Source organism: Paramisgurnus dabryanus, chromosome 12 (genome assembly GCF_030506205.2).
Source record: "Paramisgurnus dabryanus chromosome 12, PD_genome_1.1, whole genome shotgun sequence".
In the NCBI taxonomy this organism is placed as follows: Eukaryota; Metazoa; Chordata; class Actinopteri; order Cypriniformes; family Cobitidae; genus Paramisgurnus; species Paramisgurnus dabryanus.
Genome location: NC_133348.1, coordinates 27058953 through 27070546, shown reverse-complemented (window position 1 = coordinate 27070546; position 11594 = coordinate 27058953). Strand labels below are relative to the sequence as shown.

The 11594-nt window shown below is 38.1% G+C and overlaps 1 protein-coding gene across 1 annotated transcript; it reads left to right on the top strand.

Moving 5' to 3' along the window:
• The first annotated feature begins 522 nt into the window (after positions 1-522).
• On the top strand, positions 523-11594 carry echdc2 (enoyl CoA hydratase domain containing 2). The gene is made up of 9 exons (XM_065257379.2): positions 523-1038; positions 1709-1776; positions 2238-2325; positions 7165-7251; positions 7434-7526; positions 7652-7708; positions 8133-8320; positions 10698-10796; positions 11351-11594. Exons 1-9 carry the CDS (start codon positions 825-827, stop codon positions 11426-11428), a joined length of 972 nt encoding a protein of 323 aa, XP_065113451.1. The 5' UTR covers positions 523-824; the 3' UTR covers positions 11429-11594.

The window sequence follows — 11594 nt, the reverse complement described above, 5'->3', positions numbered from 1 at the left end:
AATTAACTTAAATAAACCAGGCTTGATGACGTATCAGCCTGCATATGCGACCTCCGCGGCTGCTGCCTTTGGATTGAAAAACGGCCAATGTACTTCCCTTTTATAAAAGTGCAGAATTTAACCATTGCAGTTATGAAATTGACCACCACATCAAATTATCGCCATCTACTGGTGGTCACCTTCATTCAGAGAGCAACATCACCTTGGCCGTTTCTCAAACGGAAGGCTGCATCCTCCGGAGCTCGCATACCTGTATGAAGGCTGCATACGTCATCATCAAGCCTGGTTTATTTCAGTTAACTGAGCATTGCATTCGCTAGTCTTTAGCATGTTACAACAATTTACGATTAACTAAGTATAATAGTAAACTTTATAGTTGTTAATATTCTGAAATAAGACCTCCGATTGCGTTTGAAACGGCCAGCATCTACTGCATGTGTTACGTCGCTCGCATAAACAAAGCATTTGATTGGCCCAGTGGTGCCGACGTCAGTCTGTAAAAGAGGCGTGGTGGTGCTATTGGCAAAAGTAAATAGTAAAACTAGTTTATGAATATTTTGTGCATTTCATTGTGTTAAATAACATAACACCATCACATCTAAAAGTACTTGAGTTATTGCGAAAAGAAAGTTCCGTTTCAGTAAAGAGAAGACCGTTGTGAAAGTATTTGAGGAAGTATGCTCTGAACAAGCTTATACAGTGATTCACCCATAAGGTTATTACCAACAGCAACAGTCTGGATTAATTCCGGGTTAAACTGTTACATTTTGTTTTTGAGTGACCAAGATCACTGCCACAAGCTGCAAAAATAACTTCTATTTAACATGAGTGTACTGCGGAGAGTTGTCACGAGAACTGGAAGGTTTCTTATTAAACCCAGCGTGGAGTTCATGGGAGCGCGTTGCTTTGCGTATACCGGGGCGATCAGACGACTCTTTCCTCGGGCTAGTTTTAATCAAAGCCGCTCATGGTGCTCCGACAGGCCCGCAGACAATCTGCCTGAAGTCCGTCTGAATCGACTTGAAGGTGAAGACAACGGTAGGTGCAATATTACAACAACTACATCAAACATCACTAACCTGGACAAGTTTCTTCAGCAGGTGTGAAACAAATATTGAAGCTTGCACCAAAACGAGATAACCTTGTATGATTATATTCATTTTGGATATCCTTCATGCATGCAGGTTAACCAACATAATACCACATGAATACGTACCATGAAGCCTTTCATTAACATCTCAAGGTCATACAGTAGATACATAACTATTATCCTGGTCGTATTTGTAAAATATTATGTAATTAATCAGATAAATTCCTTATTTCTAACTGACAGATTTATTTGACAAAGCATGCAGAGCCATAAAATGTCAAGAGAATGTTTGTGAAGGGTCCTCTTTTTTTTTTGACAATGCCTGCATGCACAAAGCCAGAACTGAAACAGCTAGCAGATCTCACAGCCATCATCCAATGAAAAGCCAGAAGGTGGCATCTATGGATGGTTTCAACACAAACACATTTGGGTGGAACATTTGGATGTTCTTGTGAAAATGATACCCTTTAATGTTGCAGTATGTGGCTGGCCACAGTTCAAGTTCAAGACAGTTCAGGAGAGCCTGTTAAATAATAAATAAACAACACAGACACTGCTCAGGTTGCTCTTTTAGGTGTGGAGTCTGTTTGTCATAGTCTTCCTCTCTTCTGTGGTTAGGTATAGTGGAAGTGCTGATGTGTCGTGAGAAGGCACGTAACTCTCTGGGCACCGTGTTTGTGAGTCAGGTGAGTCGCTCGCCCACCTCGTCTGTCTGCAGAAACCACCTGTCCTACAGCATCAGACTCAAATGTGCAAGAAGCAGAACATTTAGTCAATGTGAATTTTAGTCAAGGTGAATTTTAGATAAGACTTTTAATGTCACAGCGTTTAAGTAATGAGTACATACTGTACTGCAAGCTTTCATTTTATTGATTTATTAGTAATGGCTAACCTTTGAGATATTTAATGGACTGTTGAATACATTTTTAGTTGACCTCTAAAAAACTTGCATTTCTGGACCATTTCAACACAATTACCATATACACAGGTTTGTATTTCTTAGGAATTTTTGAGTTTAACCAGAAATTGAGTTAAACAAGAAGACAAAATGACTCTCCCGAAAACTCTCTGTTTAATCAATGCCCTGTCTTCTATTTCTGTCTTTGTCTTTTTATATATACATCTATATTTGTCTGTCTCTGTGTAGATGAGAGAGTTGGTTTCATCATTACACCACGATGCAGCAGTTCGTGTTGTGCTCTTTAGAAGTTTGGTCTCTGGAGTCTTTTGTGCAGGTCAGTGAAAAAAGTTTTTAAAAAGCATACATCTACAATATATCTGCAGTACATACAGTGTGTATACTTCTGTATTAACAGAATTCCCTGATTACCTGCCAAGGTATGAATTACACAAAGCACACTGCATGGAATGTAATATGCATTCGATTTCCATTTCATTTGTGCAACAAATGAACCTGACATAATTACAGCTGCAAAACATTTTTTACTCTGAATTAGGATCTACTACTTGATTAGTAGTAAATCGCCATCACCTGCTTTCACATGGAGCGGCACTTACTACACAGAGCCGTATTTCACAGAGAAACTAGGAGAAACTAGGCAAAATCGCATTCACAATCGAGGAAAATTGACTCTGATAATCTATGCGAATTTGCCTAGCTTCACTGTGAAATACGGCTCTGTGTAGTAAATGCCGCTCCATCTGAAAGCAGGTGATGGCGATTTACTACTAATCAAGAAACCGGCTTTACTGATGAAACACGCATTAGAATCGCAGGCGATTTTTTGCACAGCCCTAATTCAGAGTAAAAAATGTTTTGCAGCTGTAATTATGTCAGGTACATTTGTTGCACTAGAAATGGAAATCGAATGCATTGCATTGTGGAATATTACGTTCCATGCAGCGTGCTTTGTGTAATTCATACACAATTCATACACAAATGATTTTTTTGCACAGCTCTGAATATTCAAAACAAAATAAATGCAAATTAAAATGTAAATGTGAGATGATGAGGTAATGTGACTTCAGTTACACTTTTACTTAGGGATGCAGCGATTGTTCGGCAACCGAAAAATTTCAGCCGAAAATAACAAAAACAAATTTTGGGTGTTTGGCCGAACAAGTGAAAAGACCGGATAAGTTTTAACCGAACAATGAAGTCTTTGAGCCTCAACCAGCGCAGAATGAGTGCCGCGAAAATGCAGCAAACATGTTGGCAAGCATTTTAAAGTGTCCGAGAAAGACGCACAAACATACAGAACTACAAGATTCATTTATAATTTAAAATCAAGACATCCTGAACACAATGCAGTGCATGAGAAAGACACTGTGTAATCCTGGGTATCTGCTGAATGCACAAGCATGAAGAACGGGAGACTTTACTTTTTCATTTTATGTCATAGATGAGAAGAGGAATGATGAAGAGCATCAGCAGTATGTAATAAAAACTTCCTAGAACCAGTAAAGTTCTACAATGACAAACACGCTTTTATTAACGCCACCAGTGTTTTTTTAAAAAAAAAAGTTGCCAGCCAGCACCAGCATTTTTTGTTTTTCACAAAAGTTGAATGCCTTCCAGAAAATGTTCTTATATAAATATATAAACATATAATATATCAAATGAAAGAACAAAGCATCTGCTTTAAAGCTCCACTGTGTAGGATATACTTCCATCTAGTGGTGAAATTTTATATGACAACCAACTGAATATTACTTTCTAGCCCCCCCCATTCGGAACGCGTTTTAACTCGTACAGTGGCCGTGTCATGCCAAGGTTAACATGGCTTCCAGCAGCTACACAGCAAAAGCAATGAAAAAAATGAACAATTTGCAATGTCCTTTGCCTGTGATCCATCAAAGCACACAGATTTATGTTAAACATGGAGAAAGTCTGATTTTCATGAAATGTCCGCTTAAAATCGCATACAAAAAGCAACCATAAGCGTAGCTTAGACACTCCTTTTTCATTGACGTGAGGAAAAATATCCCAGGGGCTGTTACACTTGGTATTAAGATGTGTTTTCGTCGATCGGATCACAAGTGGACGAGAGAGACACATTACGTTTACACTTGGTGTTTAAATCCGTCTTTTTTTGTCCATTTTCGACCGCTTCTCTCCAGATTACTGAGGGGATGGTCTGTGGACGAGTCCCTCTCCTGTCATTTAATCATGAGCGGGAGTAATGACGGGTTTAAATGGACGTGAACTAATATATCAGAGTCCAATGCTTATGTTTTAATTAAACATGTTACATGTCCGTGTAAATGTCAGAGCTTTCTCTGATATTGGTGAAATTAGATCGCTCAACTTTCACACGCTTGTAAAATGAAACAAAAGACGCGCAGATCAGCGGCGTTAGTTTTATCAATGAACGGCTAAAAATAGGGCTGTCACCGTGTGTTTGTGCTAGAGGTCAGAAAAGATGAAAAACATTTACCTCAGTACCTCAGATTACATAAATGGGCGGAGAGACGGCGTGTGGCTGTTCGAACACATTAAACCACATGCGTGTTTACACTAACAAGTGTTATGCATAATTATGCTAAAGTTAGCCAAGGAACTATAAAACTTCAAGTTTACAACATAGACTGTATAGATGTAAACCAATATGCTGAATTACCTGTGGAGAATATAGAAAGTAGGAAACTTCGGCGTCCCTTGAGCCTCATGATCTTGGAAAACTAACATTACTCCATTAATGACTTGTGTCTTGTTGTTTTTCCTGTCGCGTTGTCGTTTTAAATCCCTTTTTCGCTTCCTTGCCGACGTGTTTTAATGTCCTCGAAAATAGGTCTTCAACAGGCTTTCAAATCTGCCTCAAATCAAAGCATTATGCTGCGTTCCAGGCAACCTGTAACCCGTAACTCACGACTTCAAAACCACGACTCACGACTCTGAACTGGGAGGACATCAATCTAGTACGAGTTCACGGGTGGGAAGTCACGGGTTTGACTGCCGTTCCAGGACACTTTCACCGGTAGAAGGTTGTAAAAACACGGGTTACAGGCTGCCTGGAACTCATAGGGTCGTGAGTCGTGGTTTTGAAGTCGTAACTCACGGGTTTAAAAACCTGCCTGGAACGCAGCATTAGATCGCGGGATCATCACGGTGTGCAGCTGTTGTTGAATCCGAAGATGTGGGCTGCATACGTCATCAAGCTTGGTTTATTTAAATTAACTGAGCATTACCTTCGCAAGTCATAAGCATATTACATCAATTTACAATTAACTAAAAATAATTCTCAGCTTTATAATAGTTAATATTCTGAAATAAGACTGTCTTGATGACGTATACCGCCTGCACATGCAACCTCGGGAGGCTTCAGCTATCGGCCAGCGTGAGTGTAGTCTGAAAGCACGAAAGGCAGAGCTTGAATTTCAGGAACTAAATTAATCAAACATTATATTGTGGAAAGCTGGAAATACTCATCATTGGCAGGGAAGCGTTTTCTCTTAATTGACGAGAAAACTCGTCAATGGTGGCGAAAGAGTTAAACTAGAAATAAACATTTATTAACAGAAGCTTTTCGTTAGACCCATGCATTTTCCCTTTGTCATCTCATGTCAATCTAGCCTGACGTTGTCATACTCAATTCTAGTCAGAATTTGAGTCTGATACCGCTCCATTGAGCTATAATTATGAGGCGTGTCTCAACCGAAAAATGCCTCTGCACTCAATTGGATAGACCTACGACCAATCAGAGCAACGGGGTGTGAGACGTATGTTGAAATGACGTATTTGCAGCTTGACCGAACTGCTAGTTATTTCGCTACGACACACACTACAAGTCTGAGTTTGCGAACGTACATCAACACCTACTATGTTTACAACATTTCATTTATATCACATTAAGTCATACAGTAAGACTATCTCTTACCATTTGTACATTAGTTGAACTTCATCCACGACGATACCCATTACGTTTGCTTGTTATATCCATCTCGTCGTGCACACCGAGTTGCATCGCCGTGATACCCATTTTAGTTGCTTCTTTAACTTGATCTTTCATAAGTGCGACAACTTTTGTCGAATCCCGTAGGACGGCAAAAACATCAACAAATGCCTTGCTCGCGTTTCTCTGTTCCTCTTTTAAAATCAATGCTCTGTCGATATCTTTTAGAACAGACTCAATGTCAGAGTCCACACATCTGATTTCTACCGCGGCAGCCATTTCGTTGTAAACAACAGATTCAACACACGCGCTCTTTGGTGACGTGGTTGATTTACGTTACTGATCATCTGTCCATCATCATATAAAGCCCGCCCTGACAATTTGATTGGTTCGACCAGCTTTGGGTCGAGCATAGTAGCAACTCAACGGTGAAACTCCAGACCGATCTTCCCGTTCCTCAAAATGTTGTGGGCGGGGCTAAGATCGGCTGGCACCCAGGCTAATGTCAATCTATTTCCCTCCCTGTGCTCTCGTGATTGACCGTGCACGTAGGCGCGCGTCCGCTGCTCAACATACAGTGCTGCTTAAAAGCGTTGTTGCAAGTTTCTTAAAGCAAAGTAATGAATAGGTTATTTGCATTTTGTGTGGGAATAGAAGTTTAGCCAAGACTCATTTATGTGGTCAAATTTAAATGGAAGAGTTTAAACAAGTTTATCTATATTATTTGATTAGAGAAGTGACAAGGTGTAAAAGGCCCTATAATGACTCGTGGAATGTAAAAAAAATGTTAATTGTTAAATAATGTGAAATAAATATAGTAAAAAAGGACATTCTGAAAATGTAACTTGGGTAAATTGTGAGAAAATTGTCAAAATAATAAGGACATTTTTTTGGATGTTCAGTGTTTCATTTTGTTCTGCTTTGACCAAGAATCTTCCTTTCGATGCATCCCTACTCTTACTTGTATATTACTGTTTGAACCATTATAATGAATTATTTTGTTTATTTACTATTTTTAGTATTCAGTATACAGTGCACACTGTGGATGTTATCATTCTTTTAAGTGTTTTAATCCCTGGAGAAATACTTATATGCCTTGTTTAAAATGTGAATGTGAAGTTATTTTCTCAAAAGTGTCAAATATTTAGCTTGCAATTTGTTTAAATTGTGTGTTTGCAGTGACATATAGCTTTTTGCATGTCAGTTTCTGTTTGTTAACAGGTGCAGATCTTAAGGAGAGAGCTCAGATGAGCAACTTTGAAGCAGAACACTTTGTGCATGGCCTACGATCACTGATGAATGACATCGGTGAGACCCAAACTTTCGCCTCTCTATTGCCATCTCTGTTTGAAAGATAAATTGCAGTTATTTGTGGAGTCATTTTATTACAGTGCACAGTTTATTTCTGTGAAGAACTGAAAGTCAGCATCTATATGTTCTTTTAGTGATTTAGAGAAGATGTCTTTCCTCTACAATTTTTTTTTTGCCAGCTGCTCTGCCTATGCCGACCATTGCAGCAGTGGACGGCTTTGCTCTGGGGGGCGGACTGGAGTTGGCATTAGCATGTGACATACGTACGGCAGGTGAGTTCGTGCCCTGGATCACAACAGGTCTCTGTGATTTGTAGTCATTCTCACATCATGGAGTTAAGAAGCTGTGGTTATGGCATGGGTCCTTCAACTGACCTTTATGTGTGTGTGTTTTGTAGCACATTCTGCGCAGATGGGCCTGATTGAAACAACACGAGGATTGCTTCCAGGGGCTGGTGAGACAAACAAGACAACAAGACTTCAATATTGAGACAGTCAGACAGGTAGATGGCAGTCTAGTTTAGGATGAGTTAGACCGATAAACAGACAAATGAAGAGACTGATGGATAGACTAAATTAAATGAGTCAAACAAGAAACTATTGAAAATGAAATATAGAATACATCATGATATATAGAAATGCAAAAAAAATATTTCTGTCAAAATCTCAGATGTAAACAGCATACAGTGCAGCATCATCCAAAGTGTATCTTGTTAGGAAAAGAAAATATACAGACAAGGCTGGTACAAACTTACCCTAAAAGACTAACAGGAATAGTTTACAGTGGGTCATTTACACACCTTTAGATCATTCAAAAAAGGTACATTTGATAGTAAAAGTGAAAGGAACTGTTACTGTAATATCTTCTTTATTTATCAGGAGGCAGTCAGAGGTTGCCACGGACAGTGGGCTTTGCAATCGCAAAGGAGTTGATTTTCACCGGCCGGCGAGTTGGAGGTGAACAAGCTCTGAAATTAGGACTTGTCAACCAGTCTGTGCCGCAGAACCAGACAGGTGATGCAGCCCATCAAGAGGCTCTCAGTTTAGCTCGAGAGATCCTGCCTCAGGTCTGTCGTATGATCTTCATTTTCTTTCTTTGTCTTTGCCATTGATGTATGGTTTGTTAGGATGGGACAATGGGTTACATTAAAGGGGAAATGTCATTAAAATCTGACTTTTTCCATGTTTAAGTGCTATAACTGGGTCCCCAGTGCTTCTATCAACCTAGAAAATGTGAAAAAGATCAACCCAGTAACTTAGTTTTGGTAAACCATTCTCTGCAAGCATGTGAAAAATATCTCATTGAAATTGAGCTCTCCATGTGATGTCAGAAGGGGATAATACCACCTCTTAATCTGCACTAACCACAAACACAGCACTGCCATTTAGTGTAGAGATCAGCTCATTTGCATTTTAAAGGACACACCCAAAAATGGCAAATTTTTGGTCACACCTACAAAGTGGCAATTTTGATATGTTATAATAAATGATATCTATATGATATTTTGAGCTAGAACTTCACATATGACTCTGGTAAGAATTGTGTAGTCTTGTGAAACCTGCCATTTAAATAAGTATTGGATGCGTTAACAAATGTGCATTTAATTAATATGACAGAGACGCACATCTGTATCTAAAATAAAACAGACAGGAGATCAAGCGATTGACGATTGGACTTCTCATACATTTACATAACGTTTACATTAGGCATTAAGCAGATGCTTTCATATAGAGATTTAAAAAGTGAGGAAGAAAAGCGTGAAGATTTGTCATTTCATGCATCTTTTTATATGTGTAGAAAAAATAAGTAGGCTATAATAATGTATAATATACTGTGTATAATATACTGTATATAATAAGAATATAGATAATTTATATAATCTAGAAAATATTATAATATAAAATGTAATGTGAATTTATATATCAACATTATTATAAACATGATTATAGCCTATAGCGTACGTGTGGTATTAAGTGAAATTTTGATACAAAATTTTTTTTTTATCATAATTTGTTCGTGAAAACGTCCTCCATCTCACGCACAAATTTGTGTGTACACATGCTTAGTTGTTTCTCTGCCAAATAATGGGCCTCATTCACTATTTGAAAATGTGGAATCTGAGGGTGCAAAAAATTTCCTTTAAAATCCACATTTAGTCCCTGGCAACACATATTACTAATGATGAATACATTTTGTAAATATTTACGTTAAGAAAAATACTAAATATTTTCATCTTTACTTAATATCCCAATGATTTTTGGCATACAAATGTATCGAAATGGCTCAAATGTGCCTTTCCTCAAGCACATCCCTATAAGTAAGCAAACAGTTAAATACAAAGACAGATGTATAATTGGGTTGACATTTGAATTTATTTACTTAAATTTATTTTGGAGTGAATGTGAAAATAGCAATTTCATCATGACTCAGCACTACCTACAGTGTACATAACTGGAATCGTCTGTCATTAGCAACCACACTTACTGTAGATCATGTGTGACCTATAGGGCGTCCTGCTTTTCCGGTTTACCCAATGATGGACAGGTTGAAAAATTAGATTACAATGAAGTTGTCCTATATAGGTCACGATGTTCGGATGTGTCAAGCCACAATAAGTTCTGTCAGCACTTCTGTCCTCGTCAGTTAACTGTGTCATGATTGTGTGATTGTCCTAAAGCCTGTATTAATGTCAAACTGAAGTCCATTTAAAATGATCTGATGTATTACTGGTGCACGCTAAGACAAACATCACTATAGACCATTTCAGCAGTAACAACATAAACAAACGGCTTTCGGGGAACAAACGTAACTTCCGGTAAACATATGCAAAAAATCAAACACAACAGAGTCCTTTTAAGGACCTTAATTAATATAACAAGCAACAAGTAGTAGATTACCTTAGTTCAAGTCATAGCTAAAGAGTATCAAAAACTACACCACTGAGCTAACGTTAATGTGTAAAATGTGTACTATATAATGTGTACAATCCTAGAAAATAGCAACTTTTAATTTTCCGTACGTCTTAGTATACGATGTTCCTACAGAAGAGTCAAGTTTTAAATAAGAAAAATATGCTAATGGTCTAATCAGATTCAATGGATTGTGCTAAGCTATGCTAAAAGTGGTCGCCCCAGACCCGGAGATCGGATGAATGGATTCCAAAGCGGTAAAAATCGAACTCTCGGGGAGCAGGAAAATGAGCATATTTTCAAAAAAAGTGGAATGTCCCTTTAATAAAGGAGACATTATGGTAAAGTGTTACAGCAAAATCTAGAGACCAGAGACTTGGGCGGTGGGTTTTTTCACTGTGACCTCCTAGCAATGCCCTAGCATCCACCCTGAATATCATATATGTTATGAATGAATAACAAGCAACTTCTGCAGAAAATGTCAACTTGAAAAGGAAATTTTGAGAATGAACTTGTATTGTCTTTCTCCCTCAGGCCCCAATTGCATTGCGGATGGCTAAATTAGCCATGAATCGTGGCGCTGAGGTGGACATCACTTCAGGAATGGCCATTGAAGGAATGTGTTACGCCAGGGTGAGTTAGTTATTATGTTGGAGTAATACAGTACTTTCTCCTGCGGCAAAACAGAGAAGCACCGATATGAGAGATTTTATTTTGGACATCAAATGGAGACTCAACACTGGAGCTAGATTTATTGTAAATATAAGTGTTTCTGTAGGCGTAGCTCAGTTGGTAGAGCATTGCATTAGAGGGACAAAAGGTCATGTGTTTGATACCAAGGAGCACACCTACTGAAAAAAAATGTAGGTCATTGTAAGTTGCTTTGGATAAAAGCCAAATGTGTAAACCAATATTAATAGTACAATCAACAGGCCAAATGATATGCACAATTATTATTAACATGACATCATATTTTTGACCAAATGAATTATTTTGCGAAATACTAAGTTTGATTGGACAAAAGATATCAATAGACAAAGTCAAGCCTCTCAATTTAGCCATCATAAACGATTATATATTTTGTTATATATTTCATTATTATGTCCTTTGCAGACATGCATCAGAAACGGCATGATTTATTTTATGTGCTTTATTGGATTTTGAATGTATTTTGATGTCTATCTCAGCTCATTCCAACACGGGACAGACAAGAGGGAATGACTGCGTTTATAGAGAAGAGACCTCCGAGATATATCGGCGAGTGAATATTCAAGTCTCCTATGCTGTATACACTAATGCAATATTTGCTAACTGGCCATTTTAAATCTCTTTGATCATCAATCACCTTTACTGACATCAGCATATTTCTGTATGAGAAACATATTTTTGATTTTGTAAAATCGAATAAATAAATACATTTAAAAACTTGAA

Excerpts from the sequence above, each read along its gene's own strand:
- echdc2 (XM_065257379.2), top strand. The coding sequence starts at position 825 with ATGAGTGTACTGCGGAGAGTTGTCACGAGAACTGGAAGGTTTCTTATT. Across the intron at positions 1,777-2,237 it reads GCACCGTGTTTGTGAGTCAG|ATGAGAGAGTTGGTTTCATC; the intron begins GTGAGTCGCTCG and ends GTCTCTGTGTAG. Across the intron at positions 7,527-7,651 it reads ATGTGACATACGTACGGCAG|CACATTCTGCGCAGATGGGC; the intron begins GTGAGTTCGTGC and ends TGTGTTTTGTAG.